This window comes from Papilio machaon, chromosome 29 (assembly GCF_912999745.1).
Source record: "Papilio machaon chromosome 29, ilPapMach1.1, whole genome shotgun sequence".
Classification (NCBI taxonomy): Eukaryota; Metazoa; Arthropoda; class Insecta; order Lepidoptera; family Papilionidae; genus Papilio; species Papilio machaon.
The window spans coordinates 535,011-560,134 of record NC_060014.1 but is presented as its reverse complement, the minus strand read 5'-3'; the positions used below and the strand labels follow the sequence as shown (position 1 = coordinate 560,134).

Below are 25,124 nucleotides of genomic sequence, written 5' to 3'. Positions count from 1 at the left end.
GAATCATTAGAAACATTAATTCGTTTGTCTTATAACGATTGGTTGTATTTCAATTGGCCTAATATATAATGTTACTATGAAACATTACTTGGTCTATGAAAAAAAGTGAGTTTTTTAATTATTATGTGTCAGTTTTATTTAATGAAAGTGTTATTGTGTTATTGAATTGTAAAAGATTTTATAAGTGGCCAGCATTTAAAAAATTATGAAGGGAGATGGTTTTTTTTTAATATTCAAATAAAGAAGTGTTATTTGATTTTGAAAACATAAGTGCTAGTTAATTCAGTGGAAAAAGACCTGGATAATATAAAGAAAACATTTTAAGAATTATTGCGCATTGTTGTCTTTTTTTGACAATATTAAATATTTCAAATAATTATTTATGTAATTTATCTATTATGTACCAAGATAATTTTATTTTCTATACACAGTCAAACCTCTTTAATGAATAAATTGTATTTAAAAAAAACTTGAGAGGTGTCAAGGGACACCCGGATGGAACGAAGTTCCTTTCAATTAATTAGTGAAGGAACCAATGTTTATTCTATGAATAAAAAACTTAAGTCTTCACAAGAAGTACATTTTATTTCTATGAATTTTCGTAATATATTGTCACGTCGTTGCCATGGTGAAGTAGCGCTCATTCGTCTATAGGAAAAAGTGTCGTGACAACTTTTCTTAAGAATTTTTTCCGTCTAGTCCCCTTTCACAACGCGCGATAAGGAACTTCGTTCCAATTATTTTATTAATTTCGTCTTCGATATGACAATCAATTTACTTATTCAAAAAAATTTGCTCTTCCTTCATTTCAGACTACTGGTGACTTAGACAAATATTAGTGTTAATGAAACTAATTTTGTGTCATAATTATTTCCAGAGGGCATTACGTCCCGGGAACAGACGATATCGAACAAAACACAGAAGTCATAGACCAAGGAGCTACGACTGTCAGACCACAAACAACTAAGGTATTATTCGAAGTACCTATAAACGAAACAACGACAACTAACGAACGAGAAAAGAAAACATCTCTCACACACGTAAAGAAATACCGACCTTTTTCTATAGAATATTACAATGAAATACTACATCAAAATATTCCAAAATCATCAACAAAACAAACAGAAACACAAGAGAAAGTTAATAGATTTAAACTACCAGTATCAAATGATTATGATCCAGAAAATCTTAATTGGAATCAAATTATTGATCAGAAAATACGAAAAATTAATTCAAATAAAGATATAAATGAACAAGAATTTATTAAAACAGAAAATAAAGTGTACACCGAATCTTTTATTCATGATAAAAATAAAGAAGATTATGTGAAAGAAGATATAAAAGAAACTGCTCGTAAAATAATCACACAAAGCTTAGTAAAAGCTATTCCAATGAGGGAAGAAATTGCAAAAGATATTAATAATGAATTAAATATAGAAACTGATATACGAATAATTAAAACGCAACCATCTGTTATGTTGAAAGAATTAAAACAAGAAAATGAATTAAAGGAAAAACTATTAGATAAAACTAGTGAAATTAATAAATCTGTAAAAGAGTCTGTCGATTTATATGAATCGATTGATACAAAACTTGGAATTAACAATGATATTAAGACAGATGATGAAAGGAAACTATTTTTATTGCAAGAAATAGAAGAAAGTATCGAAGAGGGTTTAGTTAAAAAGAAATCAACGATATTTGAAAACAAAACTAAACAAATAACAATTATAGGTAGACAGATGGAAAAGTTTGCAGCAAGAAAAGTATTTTGTATAGCATCAGAAACCGTAAAGAATATTAAAAGAACAGCAGAATCAAGATTATCAAAACCTTTATTGAAAATATTCTTGTTGTATATAATACATATAATGATAACCTTAACACGATGTATGTCAATGTATTCAAAAGTATACAGTAGATCGAGAAAGGAAGAACTAGAGTCTACAACAAAATTAACTAAAGAACATCAAGAAAGTTTTAAAAGAAAATTATCAAGCGCTGATATAGTCCAATTGGTGTCTAGAAAACCTAAAGATTTGACTGAAAGAATGGATACTGTTATTTTAGAATTTCACACCAAATTAAATATAAATAAATCACAAGTCAAACTTCATGATAACAGAAGAGCGAAAAGTGTTAGTAGAGTAGATAAAATAAATAATAACAATACTTTCGAATGGATTAGTGAGTTGGATAGAGAAGAGAGAGAACAAATTAAGGAAAAGATTAAACTTGCTACTTTAGCAGCAGCAAGAAGAGTGTTAGGTAGACGACGTTCTTATCACAATTTAACTGACATCGAAAATGAAAAAATAGATGGATTAACATACATAGCGATAGTAGAATCTCACGTATACACAAACAGAAACGCTATCTTCAACGATTATATATCACGCCTAAAGAAACAAGTAAACGATGTCCTAGAAATTACAGATATAAACGAAACAGTTGCTACAGATTGTACAGTAGGTAAATCTTATAAGTATTCAAGTAATCAAAGAGAATTGAAGGATGCTTATGTCAAAAATACAGAAGATTCGCTGTCTAAAGATGCATCTATTGATGAACGTCAAAAAATAGAATATGTAGCTACTGTTACAGTTGAACATAAGCAAATACCTAATAAAATAAGTATCGAAGAAGACGAGAAATATATTGAAATTAATAAACTAGCACTAAATGAGACAATTTTAAATTCTAAACTAGAAGAAAGTGAAGTGAAACAAATAACAGGTAAAATTGAAGACAGGATCGAAGTAAACGAAACTAAAAACTCGAAGGAGGCAATAATACCTAAACCAATTATGAAGAAAGTAGAATTTACAACAAATATAAATGAAGCAACAGTCAATCAAATGAATGAACTATTTAACAAAGAGCAAAAGGAATCTGTAGAAATAACTGAACTCAAGGAAGATTTGTCTAAAGTAAATAAAGAGTCAAAAGAACTAAATAACGTTCAAGCCAGAGGTGTAGAAACAATAGAAGAAATAACAACTGCTATGCATGAAACAGAAGAAAATCAAATATCGTATGCGATTTCAAATGCAAGTGTCGCAGTTGGAGAAGAAAATAAATTTATTGCCAAAGGAATCGCACCTACCGTCGAAGAGGTTAGAAATGAGATTATTAAAGTAGAAGTTGCAAAAGAAGCTACAGCAGATTCTCATTTTACAGAAGCCGGTACAGTTACAGTAACAGATATAAAAGAACAGATACCAAAAATCACTGAAGAACAAGAAAAACTTAGCAAAGCACAAATGTTAAATAAAGAATATATAAGACAAGAAAATGAGGTTTATTTCGAAGTAGATGTGAAAGATGGAGAGTCTTACAAATTGTTGGAAGAAAAAGGTATTTTAACTACAGAAACAGGAAAAATATTTGCTACTAAAATGGTAAACGAAACTTATATTAATGAAGAACCTATTGAAATGCCTCAAACTGAAGTACAATCTGAGGTATCAGCTAAAATTACGACAGAAAAAAGTCACTTAGAGTCAGCTTTAGCTACAAGTCGTGGTATGCTATGTGAGTTTTCTACGGAAACTGAAATAGCAGTTAGTACAGAAGATGTTAAAATTGAAAAAGAAGTTGCAATGACAAAGGCAGAAACGAATGAATTAGCCAACGCTCAAATTGTTGCTATAGCAACGGCTAGACAAACAAGTGAAGTTTTCGATGAAGTGCAAAATGATGTTGAAATTACTGAGATAACAGAAGAATTGCCAACAACAAATTTAGTGGAGGAAAATTTAAGGAAACCTGTCATATTTGGCAAAGATGTATTAAGACAAATTAGTGCTGTTTTCAATACTATTGAAGAAGATATCGAAAAGGAACATTTACAAGAAGAAAAAGCTGTTGAAGTTATTGAAGTCAATGAATTAGCAACAGCTCACAAACTTAATTATGCTCATATTGAAGAAATACATGCAATATCAGATCAATTAAATATTCAGTCTTCCTATAGCGAAGATAAAAATACTTTTGAAAATGAATGTATGACAGAAGAGCATGCTTTATATGAAGAAGAGAAAAGAGATTATTATTTATCTCAGCCTGTATGTACTTCAGTATGTTATTATATAGAAATAAACTTAGAAGAAAGTAAAATATTAGAAAAGGATAATATATTAGAACAATTGCCTAAAATATATATTGAAGAAAATGTATTTGGAAGCGCTTTATCAATCTGTAATTCAACTCTAAATGAATTTCATACAACATACATTGAAGCAGAATTAATAGATAAAGAAGATTTAACATTAGAAAAAGCAGAATCATCTGAAGAAGAGAATAATTATTTTAAAACTTTAGTAACGTGTATTGAAATTTGTGAAAATATTGAAGTACTTCTAGAAGATACTTATGAGCTTATAATTTATAAATTTCAAGAAGAATTTGCAACAACACAAATAGAACCAGAAGTATTTGTAAATGCTTTAACAATCTGTATATCTATTTCAAGCGAAATTAATACGATTTATGTTGAAGCGGAATTCTTACCTGACGAGCGATTGCCAGAAGAGAAATCAGAATTATCAGAAGAGAAGAATAACTATTTTAATGCTTTAGCAGTCTGTAATGAAGTAAGTCAAGATATTGAGTTACTATTAGAAGAAAGTAATGAACTCATTATAGAACAATTGAAAGACGAATTTCCTTCAACGTCCACAGAAACGTTTGTTTTAGAAAGAACTTTACCATTAACTACTTCCATTCTTAGTCAAATCGACCAAGAACTATATGAAGCAATGAATTTAGAAATTGAAGATTTAAGAAAAGAAGAAGTCAAGGTATTAATAGAAATAAGTAAGCTGACTTTGATATTAGCAATATGCATTGCTGCGATGGAAGAAATTTATAAAGATTTAGAAGAATGTACACCATTCACAGTGGAAGAAATAAATGATGAAATAGGTAATTTTATAGAAGAACCATTAGTATTAATTAGAATTCTTCCAACATGCGTTTCAATTTTAGAACATATTAATATATCTTATAAGAACGCTGAAGTTTTAGAAATTAAACCATTGCCTGTAGAAAACGCAAGCTCTACATTAGAAGTAAAACATTTTAGTACAATATTGGCAATTTGTACGGGTAGAGTTGAAACAAAAATAACAACATTAGATGAAGTTAACTCATTTAAAATAGATGAGATTTTAGAATATAAGGCTTCAGAATATTTAGAACCAAAGATATTTTCCAAAACATTGCCAAAATGCATAGCAACTGTACTCATTTTAAATGTACCCGTTTTTGAAGTAACAGTACGAGAACCAGAATGTTTTGAGCATACGACAGCTTCAGAATCTTTAGAAAAGAAAGACCTCGTAACAGCACAAATAACATGCCAATCTATTCTCGAACAAGACGAAATATCTGTAAATGAAGTAGAAAAGACTTCTTCAAGTTACGAAGTGAAAGAAAATTATGCTAATTTAAGTTACGAAGATATTGAAGTTAATGCTACTTATAATGTTAGTACCGCTATTGAAAAACAAATAGAATCAGTCGATGTTAAAATCGAACCTACACATAATAAGAATGTTGCATCAATTCAAGAAGTGAATGTTAATAAAGATAACACTTCTGAAATAGTTAAAAGTCGTAAGAAAAAGAATATTAAAGCTGTTTCTCTAATAAAAGATAAAGTCGATACAAAAAAAATAAAAGTAACGGCATTTGAAGAAAATTCTGCTGATTTTGAATCATTCCATATTGATGAATTAAAAGAAGATGACTTTATTAATGAACAAATAACAATTATTGAAGAACCAATACATTTAATAGAAAAGGAAACCGTAACTATTGGAAGGAAAAAAGCAAACATCAAGAGCAAAAATGAAAATGTTGCTCAATGCAGTACTTCCATCAACATACAACCAACCAAAAAATGTATTAATAATGAGGCAAATGTTAATATATCTATTCAAAAAGCTAAAGCGAAAAAGAATGAAAATTACCAAGAAATGTCTTATAACTTAACTTTGACAAAACCTCAAGTTATGGATATACCTATTTCTGAAACAAAAGAAGAGACTCTATATGTAAAAAGAAGGGAAGATTTAAAACAACATCATACAGAAGAGTTTGAAGAAGAATTTAATGTCAGTTTAAATGAAGACGTCGAATCTGGTGTTGTGATACGTGAAATTACTGCTTCTGATGAAGTTATTGAAGATAGCATCAATGTGGAGAATAGTAATGAATCAATAGATGCATCCCTTGAATTTAGGTCACAGTCAAAAACACAAGATGAATCTAAAGATGTTTACGAAACATCGACATTGATGAAGCGAAGAAGTAAAGAATATGATTCTAAACAAAAGTCTGCAGCTCTTACTATATTCAGAAAAGAAGTTTTTGAAGAAGATATACCTGTTATTGAAAAATATGATGAAAACAATATAAATATCAACGTGATAAATACATATTCAAATGATAGAAGTGAATGTGTTGGTAAAACTGAAATTATTTCTCAATCATCGGACTTTGAATCGAAAAATCTACCTGAAGATACTGTTAATAACAAAAGAGTTAGTAAGAGTATATCAACAAAATCAAATGCTTTAGCACTTAATGTAGGATTCAAGAAAGACAAACGTCAAGAAGTTGGTGGACATAGGCATACGGATTTAGAAATAAATGCTTCTAAATCTCAAATAAATACAATTGAAGGTAGTTTTGAAAAATCAGTAAAAACAAGTTCAATTTCACAAGAAAGTACAACATTGGTTTCCCAAGAATATGATTCTACAATTGTTAATAACAAATCAAAATCACTTTCTCTAAAAACAAATCTAAAACGAGAAGAAATTGAAGGATCTCAAATTGAGGAAACAAGCGAAAGCTCACCAGAAATTGAATCTCCCACTGAACCTCCAACACCATTAACAGACGAGTACATATTTAGACTTGTAGCACCATTACCTAAGAGTCGAGGAACTACACCAGTTCCGAGAGAACCAAGCCCTGAAATAATAGATAAAGATCAGAGTATACTTAACAAAAATCTTGTACCAAATATAGATTCGGTGGCAATCGAAAGGGTAGTTTACAATCCACCTCTACCTACCCCACTTACAAGCCCTGTACACTCTCCTACTTATACTAAACCAGGTTTAAACGGCGGTATGAAGCGACTGCCAAGATATTTTAAGCCAGGCTTGAGAGGTGGATCAGACAGACCTCCAATATCCAAGGTAGGATTAAATATTCTGCTTTATAAATGTGTCTACGCTTCTGTCATTTTCATACAAACCTAACATTTATATATGTAAATATATATATACAAATATATATATATATAAATATATATATATATATATAAATATATATATATATATATATATACATCATAAAATTCACCTTACGTACTAAAACTGTGTCAACATAATTTTTTTGTAAAGAAAATAAGGTCTTTAAATTTATAAATTTAAAGCTATACACATATATTAAAGTACATAAGTTATCTTCACAATTAATAATAGAATCAATTATATTCAAACATCAACAACCAATTTTCTCTATAATATGTGTTGTTTGTATATCAAGGTAGTTTTAACACGAAGTAATTAATGAAAAGAAGCAAATCAATAGTAAATTACATTAAACTCATAAAAAAAATCTTTTACAGGAGGAAATATTAGAAGTACGGAAAAATTTATCAACTCTCACTACAGATATAAATGAAACCCTAAAAAACATTGAGAAATATAAGAAATTGGTTGAAATATTAAAACAACAAAAAGCCGAAGGAGAAAGTTCTACAATGATGGAAGTAGACGACACAACGAACAAACAGACAAAACCCGAAGAAGTTGAAGATGCGAAAGATGCTAAAGAAAACGAAACATCAGAACAGATTATAACAGAAAAACCCATAAACGAAAAACCCCCAGAATCAAATGTACAAACGAATTCTCAAACCGATGAATTTGTTGAAATCAAATTAAATAATAATAAAACGGATACTATGAACATAGACATCAAACATGACTTTGTAAATAGAATTGAAGAAGCAAGAATTAAAAGTTATGATATCAAAGAAGTGACATCTTTCGAGGAAATCGAGAAAGAATATGATAACACTGGAATAGTAGAATTAGCACCAGATATAGCCGGCGAGGAGTCTATTGAAAAAGAATTTAACATAATTACAGAAGATTCAGAATCTGAAAAGCCTATAGTATTGATTAAAATAGAAAGAGATAAGGTAAAAACATAAACCACCTCCGCAATCTTGATACACCTCTCGCTTCTTGTACAGTAATCTACCCATGCATGCACGTCGTTTTCGGGTGCTCTTAATACCGTCCATCTTGAGCATTTCATTAATCTGAACGGTAAAAGTCTGTGACGTCTTCGACCGACACTCAATTTTGCGCCATAAATTTCCCTCGTTGGTCTCCTAATCCTCTTCTTCTAAGCATATTTTCCTCAACCCAACTCAATACATCCTCTTTTATACCACATTCTTTCCTTTTAGTACTATTTTTAATCTAAGAAATAATGACTATAGTATTTAGAGTCTTTAACATACTCTCTTATGGACTTAGGTCTTTCTCATAATCATTCTTTCACTTTATTCTCATTCCCCACATATACAAGATAATATATTTTAACAATTAATCACTTATATTTTAGGAAAAAGAAAAATCTGAAGACAAAGTTGATGTAACTTCTGATGAAGAACAAAAAGAAATTGACGAAGAAGTTGCGAGTAAGTTAAAAGTTCTTTATTCTACTAAATAGTTGCAAAATGGCGGTCAGTAACAGAATTACTAGAATACAAAATTAATATGAGATTAAGTCGCCATTTTAATCTATTTTAGTAGAATTAAGTCTTTAAAAAAATCCTTATATCAAAAATAAAGATTCAAATTTGAAAATTCTTCTAGTATTTCAAATACTTTTCTAATAATTACAGGATTAAATACAGATCTTAATACATCTAAAGAAATAAGTCCTATAGAGTCAAGTCCTAGTGAAGCAGATACAATCAAAGAAGCTCATATAATAAGGTAAATGACTATAGTCCCAGTAATTTATCAGATCCGGTGGACACACGTGCCACTAAATTATAACAGCGCACTAGCGCCCCTCTGTCAACGTTTATGCCCACAAGTAACTGTTGCTGTTTTGACAATACGATCTTGTTTCAAATTAAATTAACAAATGCTTCAACAATTAATATCAATTGGACAAATGCGTGTGACAAAGTTGTTCGCTTACTGAATGCTTAAAGATCTGTTCATGAAGACTAGGGTGGCCCAAAAAAATAAAATTTTTGTTTTTTTCGATTCTCGTGTGGAAATATGTGAGTTTACTATGTTTTAAGAACCTCCACCAAAGGACAGGTTAAAAAAAAAATCTTAAAAGACGACCTTTTAAGATTTTTTTTTTAACCTGTCCTTTGGTGGAGGTTCTTAAAACATAGTAAACTCACATATTTCCACACGAGAATCGAAAAAAACAAAAATTTTATTTTTTTGGGCCACCCTAATGAAGACAGATAGAGAGCAGAGCAGATTTATAATCGCAAATGAAAAGTACAAGATCCATTTCGTACTGTAGCTGTTATGATTTTTCTTTTTTTAACATATTTTCTGACAGAACCCACCGCGACAGTAGCGACTCTCATCGACTCATATATCCTTGTTTGATTTATAGTAGGGGAAGCGAAGCGGTGATTTTGGGTTTTACACGTGCGAGGCAGTAAAACTTCAGGGCTGATACCTGTACTTGGGTACACTTTCCACAAAGGCCGCGTATTTAGAGTAGCCGATAAAGGTATTAAGTAAAAAAATTTATGGTTATTAATACACTAACGCCTCAGTTTGATACAGGGTGAGTTAATTTTATGCATAAAAGTATAAATTTCAATTACTTGTCAATTTGCATGCTAAGGAAATAACAGTCTTAAAGTTGCAAGGATAAAAACGCCACCTAGACATTGTCGATCGGTTTAAAATTTGATTGTAATTATCTCACCTTGTCTTAACCGGAATAGATTTTTTTACTTAGTACCTTGATCAGCTGCTCTAAACTCGCCGCTCTTAAAAATCATTTCATTTATGGTAGGGTTACTTGGTTGGGTACAATGTGGGGAATTTTATAATGGCTATCACGCTCGAGTATATCCAAAAATCCCCTCTTCGCCTCCCTTACTGTTAATGTTAACTAGTTATTTTTTGGTTCCAGTCTTACTAGAGTTCTATCATCACATATGCTTCGTGAAGGATTAAGTCCGGATTGTCAAAAGATGAAAGATAAATTCGAAAACGAAAAGAATCTACCAGAAGAAAAGATAAAAGACGAAGATAGATCATGGACGACATTCTTACAGAAATCGAATAATTTACCAACACAAAAATTAGGACATTTTGCGGATTTACAGAATAAATTTGAGAAGCAAGTAAGTAATCTTATTTGCTTTATTACAATGCGGAAAAAATTGTACAGAAATATAACGGTGTCTCATGTTAGCTGTGAGTATGAAAGAAATATCGATGTTTTTTTTATATGAATAATTCGGCAGTGTAAGTCCACACTATCAATTACTAGCTTTACCCGCGACTCCGTCCGCGTGGAATAAAAAAAAATGCACACAAGATAAAAAAGTTCCTATGTTCGTTTCCTGGTTCTAAGCTACTTGCCCACCAATTTTCAGTCAAATCGATTCAGCCGTTCTTGAGTTATAAATAGTGTAACTAACACGACTTTCTTTTATATATATGGATTAACAAAACTAACAAAAGTGTCACTTTATAATTAAAAAAAATACTATTAGACACTGTTTAGCTTAACGCTTGTTTCAACCCTTTGACTGTCGATAATTGATCGTCGTCGTCGTTAACTTGGTTATAAAAAAAATATTTTTTTACCTTTAAATATGTATCAAAAAATTGCTTGCGTGTTAAATACTTTCATATTGTTATCAAGATCAAATTACGGAAGCCGACGCAATCATTATTCAAAAATCATGGATTCTGGTAATATCTAATATCATTATAACGTACAGTTTTTGTAGAATGAGTAAGTGTAAAGATTAGATAATTTAAGTATCTATTCAACGTTCTTACGGTAAAGGAAAACATCGTGATGTACATATCTGAGAAGAAATTTAATGATGTGTGTGAATTCAACCCACACTAGGCTGTGGTTGACAATGGCTTAGTCACACAGTCACAATGGTTGAGTCACACTCAGTTAGATAGGCTCTGAGCTCCTCGTTGAGGAGGTAAATAATAAGCTGACGAACATATTTTTCCTACAGGAACTATTTACTACTAAAGTAACAGATCGGAACGAAGTAAGATTATCTCCAGTAACTAAACCAAAGGTATGTCAATACTTCTAGAATAATTTAAACAGTTTTATTTTTTTGTTTTATTTTTACAAGGCGGCAAATGAGCAAGCGGCTACTAGAAGTCGCCGAAATTGAGAAAAGACCTCTGCTTATATAAATCCGCCATTGCAGATATGTTGCTACGACGCACTAAAAGAGAATATTTTCCCTCCCTTTGCGTTCCTTCCTCTTTCAAATCCACTTCCGCTTTTAACTCTTTTCTAATCAGACGAAACGCGCGTCTTCTGGCTTCTGAGGCGTGTCGTGTCTTTTGTGCGGTCGTAGTACAACGAAAGTTGTTTTAGGTTTTTCATATTTTACAATAAAATAAAATTTTGTTGCAATCATTGTCATGTTTGATAACATTAAATCTTATATTTGGAGTCGTCCGTCCAATTTTATTTTATACATTAATTTTTTCCTCAAGGATTTCAACTCAAGTCCGGTACCTTGGCAAGAAAGAGCATTAGCTGATAGTTTAGGTGCATCTAATATAAAAGTTGAAGAATTAACACCAGGAGATGAACCACAATTCTTTCTTGCTATACCAACAGAATTTAAGGATGACGGCGTTTTAAAATCTACAGGTAAACCTCAACTAAAAACGATAACTTATATACTTATGTTTGTAACCGACTAACTCGAAAACGGTCGAATAGATCTGGATGAAATTTGTAACAGGGTGATTCTAGTCTGGTTATCTCAAAAGCTACATTTCATCCCGAAACAAAACACATATTACGGGAACAGATGTAATGAAAGTTTTTTTTAACTGTCAAAATAGAAACTTCAATTGTGATTTTCAAAATTATATTATTTTAATTTGCAGTTATTCCTCTACCAAATCCAAAACAAGATATACCAAATGTTGATATAAATGAAAAACTAAATGAAGAAAGAAAATCAGAACATACTGTAGATCAAATAATACAAGAAGCTTTGATAAAAGTGGACAGTTTAAATATTGGAGCTGGTAAAAATAGATTGATACAACTTTTATTGAATAATATAAAAAATATAACAGGTAAGTTTACACAATTATCAAACTAAATAACGTAAAAAAATATATACAAAAATAAAATATAAAAACTTGAGAGGTGTGTTGGGACACCCGGATGGAACGAAGTTCCTTTCAATTAATTAGTGAAGGAACCAATGTTTATTCTATGAATAAAAAACTTAAGTCTTCACAAGAAGTACATTTTATTTCTATGAATTTTCGTTATATATTGTCACGTCGTTGCCATGGTGAAGTAGCGCTCATTCGTCGTTAACATACTTACTATAGCAAAAAGTGTCGTGACAACTTTTCCTAAGAATTTTTTCCGTCTAGCCCCCTTTCACAACGCGCGATAAGGAACTTCGTTCCAATAATCTTGTCAAAATGTACAGATTGACGAAATTTTAGACAGAGATTTTGGTTTCGAAAACCAACAATAAGTAGTTTTAGACAATATTAATTAAAATCGTTTATAGCGAATGGCGTTGGCGCCTTTTTATTACCAAATGTCAGATGTAGTGAGGGGACGTAAGAGTTGATATTTTTGAAGGTCTAGTGTTGTGTGTAACCCGTACGTTATCGGTTTTCTTCTTAACAATGGTTAAAGTTATTTCACTACAATGTCGAATTTGATTTAGATGTTTGTCAAAATGTAGACAGGCGTGAAGTGGAAGTAATTCCGCGTTTCGTCTGATGAGTGTAGTACCGCAGGCCTAATTTAATCCTCTTTCCCTTCCCACCCCTTTTCTTATAAGGAAAGGATGGGAAGGGGAGGTGGTTTTGATGGAGGAGATACATATAGGAAGGTTAAATGTTCTCTTTTTGTGCGTCTCCTTCGTCTATTGAGTGTAGGTAACGCATCTGCAATTGCGAATGTCTATGCAGCGGTCGCTTCGCCTTTTCGGTGAATTCATGTGGCCGCTTGCTCATTTGCCACCTTGTAATATAAAAAATGTATATGGTGGTCGTCATGGTAACCATTACGTTATAATTTAAACAGTGTATTATGAAGTATTTAAACGTACATGTTAATATTTCTTATGACAGATTCCGACATCCCTGTTGAAGATAAATTAAACCAGATGAAAAAACAATTAGATACGTTAGAACAAGTTCCAGATATTATCAAAGAAACATTGGAAAATGTAGCGGGAAAACTGCATCTTATAAATCAGGTTAGAATACAGAATGTTTCAAAATTAAATGAAGTTTTTTCGCTTTGAACACATCTAGCGTCTGAATTATGCAACTTTGAGAGTTAGATTAAAAAACTAATTTTATACTATAAAGAATTTCCAATAATTCTGTATATAATGTGAACATTTTTAACATCTGTTTGAATAATCTTTTTATCGTAAAACCGGAAATTAAACAACAAGAATTTACGATACGTTATGTAATTTGTATTAATTATAATTGATTGTATTATTTTCAAATAATTTTACGTTTAAATTTGTGTATGTTATTGATATATGAAATAAAAACCTCAAGGCTATAAATAATTATTACTTAAGTAATATTTTTGATATTTGATATTTTTAAGAAAAGATTTGATTGTTTGTTTATATCGAATAGACTCCATAAGCAAAAAGATTCTGTCAAATTGCCGATGATATAATACGATGGTTGTTTTTTTGGTTCAGAAATAAATAGGTTATGTAAATACCGAGACACTCGATTCTGCTATTTTGTTAATATAAAATTACTCGAGATTTTTGTAGCATGGAGTTTTGTTAATTTAATACAAGCTGTGCACGCGACTTCTTCCGCGTAAAATAGTGTCTTCTGGTTTCACTTTTAATTACTTAGGCTAATTATTTTACTTAACATTACGATATATTACAACAAAACATATTATAGTCACATAAACCTAACATATTCCCACGCAAAATTTCATCCCCTATTCTTTATTGTTATTTTGCACCCTTGAGGGTAAAGCTCTTGAAAAACATTGAATGTCATACTAATTTATATCAAACTAGCATTTACCCGCGACTCCGTCCGCGCGGAATAAAAAAATAGAAAACGGGGTAAAAATTATCCTATGTCCTTTTCCTGGTTCTAAGCTACCTGCCCACCAATTTTCAATCAAATCGATTCAGCCGTTCTTGAGTTATAAATAGTGTAACTAACACGACTTTCTTTTATATTAGGTCCTTACATATGAAATTGGCGTTTTGTATGGGAGGAACAAAAAGTCGAATATTTTTTAATATAATATATTTATTTAATCAAAGTATGAACCATTATTTTCTATGCACTTTTGCCATCTCATAGGTAGTTCATTGATCCCTTTACTAAAAAAACCAGTCGGACGGGAATCAATAAAATCTTTGAAGGCGATTTGGACTGCCCCATCGGAGTTGAATTTTTTCCCTTGCAAGAAGTTATCCAAATTTCGAAAAAAATGGTAATCTGTTGGAGCAAGGTCCGGGGAGTACGGAGGATGTCTTAGACTTTCCAATTGAAGCTCTTCTAATTTAGTAGCCGTCTGTAGCGCAGTGTGTGGTCTAGCGTTGTCGTGAAGCAGCAGTGGCGTGGAGTGATTGACCAGCCTAGGTTGTTTAGCCGCTAGCTTTTCCATCATGGTTTGCAATTGCTAACAATAGACATCAGCCGTAATAGTCTGGCCAGATTTGAGAAAACTGTAATGAACAATACCGGCACTAGTCCACCAAAGGCTTACAAGTAACTTTTTTGGGGTTAATTTTCGCTTGGGGCAGGATTTGGCTGGCTGGCCAGGATCCAACCATTGCGCTGAGCGCTTCCGATTATCGTAAAGAACCCATTTTTCATCACAGGTAATGATTCGGTTTAAAATACCTTCATTATTGTGCCGGTTTAGTAATGTAACGCAACAGTCGACGCGCGTTTGCCGGTTTGCTTCAGTCAATCCGTGAGGTACCCACCTTTCAAGCTTTTTAATCTTCCCAATTTGCTTCAAGTGAATTAAAACAGTTTTATCACTAACATCGCAGCCTGCAGCTAACTCGGACGTGGTTTGCGATGGATCCGCTTCCACAATAGCCTTCAACTCTTCATTATCAACTTGAGTCTCAGGCCGTCCACGGGGCTTTTTCTGCAGATCGAAATTTCCAGAACGAAAACGTTGGAACCAAAAACGAACTGTGTTTTCTTTTGCAACACGACCGCCATACACATCATTCACCCTTCGAGTCGTTTCCGCAGCACTAGTGCCACGGCGGAACTCGTACTCGTAAATAATGCGATATTTTAAGTTTTCCATTTTGTAAAATGAGTGACGTAAACAGAAAAAAACAGAAGAAAAAAAACAAATGAATGACGGTCATCGAACCACAAATACATGAGTCTATAGCTGTACAAATTTGAATTTGGAATTCCTTACCAAAGAGGAGAAATTCGTGATTAAAGTGGCCTGTACGAAAAACGCCAATTTCATATGTAAGGACCTAATATATATATATATATATATATATATATATATATATATATATATATATATATATATATATATATATATATACATATATATATTAACTACACCAAAAAATAAATTTCACGCTTCTTAATGTAAAAATGACGTTACTTGGAAGTAAAATTGCAAATTTGAACCTCCACTTTCCCTCACAATCCCTTTTTTGCGTTAAAAAGTAGCCTATGTCCTTTCTCAAGCACTAAACTATCTGTGTACTAAATTTCATTTAAATCAGTTCAGTAGTTTTGGCGGGAAAGCGAGACATATAGTTACTTTCACACTTATAATTTATAATATTAGTAGGGATCAGTACATTAACTACAGAATTACTCTGAATCAATTACTTCTGTCTTGTATGAGGTATTTTTCTACGTGATTCAATCAAATGCAATTGTGTTGCTGTTTACTTGTAATTATTTTCAACCCGATTAATTTAATTGGCAATGCATTAAACCTTGGCAATGTGACAAAATTGTAGGTCGACTATTTTGGCAACGTTTTTGGCAATTGCTAAACGATGCAGTATTATTTCGTACTAAGTGGGCAATAGTTGCTTACTACAATATCAAGTAAGTTTTAATAATTTCAAATTGTGAGTGAAATTATTAATTAAACATCCTTACTTTTTCGTTGCGGTGACATTTGTGTACATAGTGTGTTCTATTTCTTTCTCTTTGTTTAAACAGAGACGACAATATGTATGTCACTGCAGTTGAATTTTAGGGTAGCTTTAGCATAATTTGTCAATAGAAGACATCCGACTGTTATAACGTTGTACACCAATCCACACAAGTTTGAAACAAGCTTTTTTGCAGTGTTCGTGGAATTTATATTTCGTGTGGCATTATTGTTGCTTGTGTGCTGGATTGTATTTTCAAAACGCTTCTCACGAAATACTGAAGATCTAAAGAACAAAAAGGTACCTAAAAAATTAAAACAAAAAGCTAATAAATTAAAACAAAATAGCAGAATCGTGGCCAGATCAAAAGTTCAGGTCATATAGATTTGAACTACTGTGCTGAGGTTCAACAACCAAATTGGTATCTCATGGCTCAATGCAATCTATAACTATGCGAGCCGATGATCCGCGAATCAGCTGATGAGTCGAGTGAGTGAGCGACCATTTATGTGATCGCTGTCGCAGCTAAGCTTAGAACCGAATCACTAATCTGCTTCACATATGCGAACCGTGAGCTGATCTGCAACTCATTTTAGTTGCGTTATCAATAACTACATAGACGTCATTATTATTAATTAATTTTTATTTTTAATATATTTTACAGAAAAAAGAAGAAACATTGCATACAACCGAAGATAAATATCAAAAAGAAGAATTAGGTATATTTTTATAGTTTTTTTTAATTGTATTATCTATGTACCTATTAAAAGTCAGAACTTTCTTTTATTAATTACGCTCGCATAAATGTTAAGACATTAAAACTAGAAAGTTTATAATTTTTTTTATATTAAAAAATGCTTTTCTATTATTTCTTGTTATTTTTAGCCGACTTCAAAAAGAAGGAGGTTATAGAACCAAAAGTGATCACAGCCGTGGAAGCAAGTAAAGAAGAACCACAGATTATAAAAGAAAAGGCAAAAGAAACAAAGGTTGCCAAAATGTCGGCAGAGACAAAAGGAGAATTATTGGTCAAAGATAAAAAGGTATTTTATTACTTTAAATATATAAATTTGAATAACTAATCTTTTCCAGCTGGAAAATAATAAAAAAGTAATCTTTTTACTCCATTTACATCGTTGCCAGCTTTTTGAACCACAAATGACCCATAAAAATAGACCACAACAAAAGTTTGGATGGATGAAACCTGAACCACGACCTATAAAACTATTTGGCGGTAGACGATGGAAGCGACCTGGTGAAGAATATACTGAGGAACAAATAGCGGAGACAATTATAGCACATTCTGAATTAATTCAAGGGAAAACTATGGGGTATTCCGTTATTTAGATAAATTTGTTTTAGGTTTTAATAACTCTTTAATGTCTTAATCTTTGACATGCAAATTTCCGCCAAAAACACCGTCACAATGACAATAGACAAATTGAACAACGTTTAATCTTTGGCACTAGTTAACGAAGAATCATATTAATAAAAATAACGTAAGGCCAACTATTTTTATTCAATTTAATTTAATGGAGTGTTAATTTTTTTATTATACAATTTAGGCGCGAGATTGACAGCTGTCAACAGATTAAACGAGAAGTTTGTATATTTGTCTATGACTAATTTTGTAGTAATACTAATACAAAATAATGTTCTATTTTGCATGTTTGCCCCCAAGGCTGAACAATGGGACAAGATTTGGCCCGGTCCGTCTGTTTGTAAGAAATTTAGGTATGTAGTTGTCACTAATTTCGTTTCCATTGAACTGAAACATACATGAAAAACATGTAAAATATTTATTTAGATTAACACAATTGATTTTACAGAGAATCGAACTGCCATCTTGTGGATTTTCATAATGTACAAGAAAAGGTCATCCCTACTTATAATAAATTGATTGAAGTGAGTTACCGTTTTTCATTCGTTTTTGCCGCATTACTAATCGCACTGGCTGTATATACTTTAAAAAAATAAACATGTCATATTGTACAGAGTATAAATATTTTTAAACAGAAAATTTTACTTTTTTACTGCATATTTCTGACTTCTTTTTTTAATTTATTATTTTAATAATTGTTAGGATAAACTTCATGAAGTACGAAAAACCTCCTATACCCCTCGACCACCTGCAGCATTCCGAGGTGTTCAAAATGATACACAACACGGAGCAAACGCCGCAAAAGCCTGTTGAATTACTCCGCACAGTTATTGCTGAGGCTGATTACAGAGAGGTAAGTATTAAATATACATGCACACCCTTCTTTATAACGCAATATCATAGAAATCACGGCATATTTTTGAATAATTGTTTTTGTAATAAAAAGCTCTGTTCTTACGGCACGCTTTAGGCTATATATTTTCTTGCCATTAAACTTAGGAGGTGAGTAAATTGAAATAAATGTGCGAGAACGGGACAAAAATTGCAAACCAACAACAGCAAATATGGTTGGTTGTGCCATAGTAACGGTAATTCTCACTCAGCCAATGACCTTCGTTGTCATTTGAGCATTTGAATTTTGACATTTGCAATTGAAATTTTGCAATGTAAACAATAAAAAATAGTTTATCTGTGTAACAAAAATGAATGAAATTTCATACGGATACAGCCGCACCGGTACAGCCAGTTAATAATAATCGATTGTGCTATTTTAGCACAAATTTGTTAGATTTTTGTTGATTTCTATAACATTAAAGTGGAAGGAGACCCTAGAATAAAGAGATGGCCATTGTTTATGACTTGGATGTGCGTTAAAAAAAACTACATCTCAATTCAATCCATTAAGTCTGGCAATTAAATTCACACAATTTAAAAAACATATTTTTGTTTTCTTACAGAGATGTCGTTCATTGTCACCATGTCCACCGGAATCCAGTACAGAATATAAATCGACCTTTTAAATATATAGAATTTGAATATGTATAAAATTATTAACCATGCAACATTTTAATTATTAAATGACGTTATTTATTTTATAATGCGTTTTATTCCTAAATATTTACATTTGAAAATATATTAAGGTAAATTTTTTAATATCTTAATATATATATAAATCTCGTGTCACAATGTTTGTCCTCAATGGACTCCTAAACCACTTAACCGATTATAATAAAATTCGCACACCATGTGCAGTTCGATCCAACTTGAGAGATAGGATAGTTTAAATCTCAAATTATAGTCGCAATTTTAATTTATTGCTAATTATTTGTCTGTTATTATTTGACAGTCAAATTTATCTGTTAACTCCAAATGATTCTAACAGATGTCGATACCTTTCCACTGGGTTGAGTAAGTAATCAATAGATGGCGCTGCTATGGTAAATCTACGAACGTGTCATATAAGCTTATTAACTGCGCGCGGACGGAGTCGCGGGCGACAGCTAGTAGTATTATAAATTCAAGACGTTATTTATAGTTTCACCTGTCCCAATGTTTGTCATCAAATCTTGTTAATTAAATTTAATCCACTTCCTGGTTACTGGGATTAAATATTGCATGCACGTGTAAATCACGTTATAATGCAATCATACTTATATTATAAATGTGAATGTTTAGATGGATGGATGGATAATGTGAATGTTTAGATGTTTGTTTGAAGGTATCTTCGGAACGGCTCAACGGATCTTGATGAAATTTGACAAGGATTTAGAACATAGTCTGGAAGAACACATAGGCTACTTAATTATTATGTTTTCAGTACCGCGTGAACAGTGTCGCGGGTGATATCTAGTATTAAGAAAAAATAAAATAATTATTCGGAATTAAAATTATTTGGATCCACGGCCGTAAAACCAAAAAACATTTGCCTGATATCACTAATGTCAGTGTCAATGTCATTGTCAAACATTGTTTATCAATTTACGTTTTTGAAAATCAATATTCGCTCAATATCAATATTTTGAAAGCAAGAGAAATATTCTAGAAAGTTGTAGAAACATTTTAAAAGTTTACGTACTGTGAAATTGTGTATATTTATCTGTGTTACATTATGTTAACATCCAAGGTAACGTATTATTTAAAGATTCTTAAAACTTTAAACAATTTTAATTAACAATCATGACGATGCTGATTTTAACTCTTATAAATAAAGCATTATAATTTCAAGGTAAACAAGAAACTTTGGTAATAATTATTGGTTATATAAATAGTATAATAAAACAATATAAAGTTAAATTATGAATATAAACTTCGGTTACATTTTTATTTCGAAAGTTTACAGTTTATAACTTTTATAAAGTTGAATTATAATATATCGTAGTAAAATAATGACAAAATTAATATAACATATAGTTTCTCGGTTCGTTATAGTAAATTAAGATTTTTGTTTGCAGCTTGAAGTTTTAGTTGATTTTGGTCCAAAGTTGGATCAAAATGTACTTGATAAGACATTGAATATGTTGAAATCACAGGATGGAGTACAAGAGGTGAGTTAAATTGAATAATTTCACAATATTGAAGTCAATTAAGTAATATTATTGAATTTATTTAATCAAAAGGCCAAGTTTAACTTTATATAATTACTAGCTGTCGCCCAAGACTTTATCTGTTCGTATTAAAAAAACTTGGTAAGTAGCCTATGTGTTCTTCCAGACTATGTTCTACATCTGTGCTAAATATCATCAAGATCTGTTGAGCTGTTCCGGAGATATCTTCAAACATCCATCCATCTAAACTTTCACATTTTTAATATTAGTAGACTAGCTGTAGTTGTGGCCTGCAATGAATGTTTGAAGGTATCTCCGGAACAGATTATAAAATCTTGATGAAATTTTGCACAGATGTAGAACAGTCTGGAAGAATATATAGGCTCATTACATTTTTTTTTAACTCCGCGCTGACGGAGTCGCGGGCGACAGTTAGTAATATTATAAGTAAGATGTCAAGTTAAAATTAATTTGTTTCCAGGCAGTATACAAAGATGGCGCGATAATGGTGGAAACAATATTACCCAGTACTCAAATATTAGACATAGTGACACAAACTTGCGGAAAAAGAGCCGTCTTACAAGGATTTGGAGGTGAAATATATATTTTAACTTTTCCAGAGTTGCATAAACTTTTTTTTTGTAATCCACATACAAAATGTTACTGGTACCCCCTGCTGTGGTCTTTACACCCTATGGGGTCGGGTCTTTAGACCCTATAGAATCATAGACCACTATGGAGATCACTGGAGAATTTTTTTTGTTAATTAGCAGTTTTTTTTTAATATTAAAAGGTTACAAACAAGCAAACAGCCACCTGAATTCGCCGCAATAGCGAGGCGACCGTTGCCCATAGACATCCGCAAATGCAGCATTGCCTACCTTTAATTAACGGAGAAGGGGACGCACATAAAGAGGATATTTCTCCTTTCTATGTGTCTCTTCTTCTGCCAAATCCACTTCCCCTTCACATCCTATCATATTAAGAATAGTATGGGAACGGAAAGAACACAAAAAATTAGGCCTCCGATTTTTTTTTATAGTAAATGTTTGCTACCCCTGCATTAGATTATTGATACTTCTAGATGATATTACAGATACCCAATCAGCAGTATCCATGGTGTCCAGTCAGTCATGCTGTGGTACCAATGTATTAGGTGTGATCAGGTTCCAACAGACTCGGGAAGGTTCTCTCATAGCTGATGGTTGTATAGACGGACTGACACCTGGATTTCACGGCTTGCATGTACATGAAGTTGGGGATTTGAGTCAGGTATAGTTAACATTTATATTTAGATTTTTTTTTATTTAAACTATAATTTTTTTGCCATTTTTTTTTATTTAAAGCCTTTGTATTGTTTATTTTTATCCGATTTATGTAAAGGTAATTTTTGCAAGTTTTTTTGTGACTGTCTAGTGCTTGAATGACTGAACTGATTTTGACGAGTATGGTGTCATTAAATTCGTCTTCTTTTTCTGAGTGTCATAAGATATATGACATTGGTATAATACACATGTAATGGAACTTAGAAAAAAATCTAAATTATTAAAAAAATTACTTGCTCCCAATTTTTTTTTTTAATGGTTTGGACTATTTAAGAAAGTTTTATATAAAAAAATTTCATGTAATTCAATTTAAATTAAAAAAAATCTTTGTTTTAAAATGCGCTTTGTTAATTTAAAGCCTCAGTCAGTTGGTTTTTTTTAAATAAAGTTAGATTTTTTTACAAAAATTGCCAAGTGTAACAACATCTGTTTAGTTTAGTGTTTTTTTTTTAATCAATAGTTAACATTTACATTTAGAACATTTTTTTTTATTTAAACTATAATTTTTTTGCCATATTTTTTTATTCAAAACCATTGTATTGTTTATTTTTATCCAATTTATGTTTTTAATCAATTAATAGTGTTATGTAAATTTGATTTCTAAAAATAAACTCTAATTCCTCAACTAATAGGGTTGCAAATCGATCGGTGAACATTATAACCCTTTGAGTGCTACACACGGGGCACCAAATGACCCTGAACACAAACGACACGCCGGTGATTTGGGCAATATTGTCGCTGACGAAACTGGTCGTGCTACTTTCAGGATTGTAGATAATGTTCTTAAGGTTAGTTTTAATTTAGCAAAAAAAAAAAAACAAAAAAAAAATTTTTTTTTGTTTTTTTTAGAGTAATTTCATGATGATATCATTCTTAAATGTATGATATAGTGTCATTTAATTCCGAAATAAGTTAATTATTACATTGTTTGTAGCTAATTACGTATTTAATTTTTAAAAATAAAACTTGAGAGGTGTGTTGGGACACCCGGATGGAACGAAGTTCCTTTCAATTAATTAGTGAAGGAACCAATGTTTATTCTATGAATAAAAAACTTAAGTCTTCACAAGAAGTACATTTTATTTCTATGAATTTTCGTTATATATTGTCACGTCGTTGCCATGGTGATATAGCAAAAAGTGTCGTGACAACTTTTCGTAAGAATTTTTTCCGTCTAGCCCCCTTTCACAACGCGCGATAGGGAACTTCGTTCCAAAAAAATGTCTATGAATTATGTTTTTTCGAGTAATGGCAACAATTACTATAGTAAATTGTGTAATAATTTAGGTTTGGGACATAATAGGCAGGTCAGTGGCTGTCACTGAACGTGGAGATGACTTCGGCAAAGGAACATCTCCTGAGTCCAGGATAGATGGTGACAGCGGGAGTCCGTAAGTTACAATTTCATTTGGTGAACAAATTATAACATCTTTACAGTGTTTTTCTTGTGGGCTGTTATCTGTCATTAAAAAAATATCTTCCTTTTTTTTTAAAGAAAAAAAAATCTGAAATGTCTTAAAAAAATTACTTATTTTTTTTCGAGTTAATTTTGTCTGCAGTTTAATTTGTTTGCTATAACTACAGTTCACAGATTACTTTTTTTTTTTATAAAATAAAGTGTTTTTTTGTAGTCTGTACTATATTTAGTACAAGATACTCTTTATAATGCCGTCATATCAAGCAAAAGACAGTTTTCCTAACTCATTCTATCACCTAAAGTAAATTAATCTAATTCCTACAGTTAGTAAATACTAAAAGATAGCATAAAACTAAATACAGGATGTTTATTTAACAGTGTAGCTTGCGGTATAATAGCCCGATCAGCAGGAGTGTTCCAAAATCCAAAACGCATCTGTGCGTGTGACGGTGTTGTTGTATGGGACGAAAAAGATCGCCCTCTAGCTGGTAAAGGGAGAAGAGAAGAGACTAAAGAGCAGAGATGTTGCAAGAAAGAGACACATAACGATGTAGTAAAACCTTGTTGTAGAGTTTAAAAGAATTGTAACTTGTATATGGGATCATTTTTTTTTAATTTATTTTGTTATTAATTTTATAAATGTCATTGTAAATTGCAATAAAATAATAAAAGCAGTTAGTGATTTTATTTTTTTTATTTTTAAAATAATTCTATATGGCCTTTAAAGCCAAGTCTTGAAACACGTTGTGGCTGTGTAAAGGTTAAATAATAAAAATAAACAAAAAATCAACAGTCATAATATTTATTACATCAAGTGTTTACATAATCATAAACTATTCACAATCTGTGCTCGCGGCATCACTCCAGTGACATTGACAGCTGTCAAAGTGACTGACATAAGAGATGTCGCTTTGACGTTTACGAATTAAAAAATCTAGCCGCAGCGAAAACAAAGTGACGAGTTTTTATCATATAATATTATTTAAAGAAAAGAAAAAAGTAAAGTAATACAAAATCGTATTGAAAATAAACATATTTTTAAAGATATAAGACAAAATAATATGAATATTAGGTCTCTGCATAAAAAAATAAATAAAAGAAAGAAAAAAAACTCTTAGTCACTTTATTATCGTCATCAAATGCATACAGACCAATGTTTGTACTATATTTAATCAATGGCTCCTACGTAAACGGTCATAACCTAGAATTTTGCTATTTACCCCCTGTTTTCAGTTTTTCATATTAACTTGATAAATTGATGGCTACGAATAAGTCAATGTTCAAATTAACAATATTTCAGGAGAGAATCTCAATGTTTCAACCATAAAAAATTAGCTTCAGCAAAAAAATAACATTTACACCTGTAAATGTGTTTATTGTATGTTGTTAACTAAACTAAAAGGTAACTATTGCCTCAAAAAAAAAAAACACCAACTTATTACTTTGGCCCTTATACATAGAACCCATCGATTACGTTATTTATATGTAAATTTGAAAGTAAATAGTAAAAAGAACTGTA

The 25,124-nt window shown here is 31.3% G+C and overlaps 1 protein-coding gene across 1 annotated transcript; it reads left to right on the top strand.

The window, feature by feature from the left end:
- On the top strand, positions 1-24,202 carry LOC106711892. The gene is made up of 21 exons (XM_045685184.1): positions 1-105; positions 878-4,113; positions 4,402-7,214; positions 7,649-8,227; positions 8,659-8,734; positions 8,942-9,035; positions 10,216-10,429; positions 11,291-11,356; positions 11,790-11,949; positions 12,192-12,386; positions 13,410-13,537; positions 17,103-17,157; positions 17,351-17,481; positions 17,582-17,769; positions 18,522-18,672; positions 20,771-20,863; positions 21,345-21,456; positions 21,960-22,135; positions 22,821-22,976; positions 23,476-23,579; positions 23,984-24,202. The coding sequence occupies exons 1-21, from the start codon at positions 77-79 to the stop codon at positions 24,180-24,182; spliced, it is 8,955 nt and encodes a 2,984-aa protein (XP_045541140.1). The 5' UTR covers positions 1-76; the 3' UTR covers positions 24,183-24,202.
- Positions 24,203-25,124: the final 922 nt, after the last annotated feature.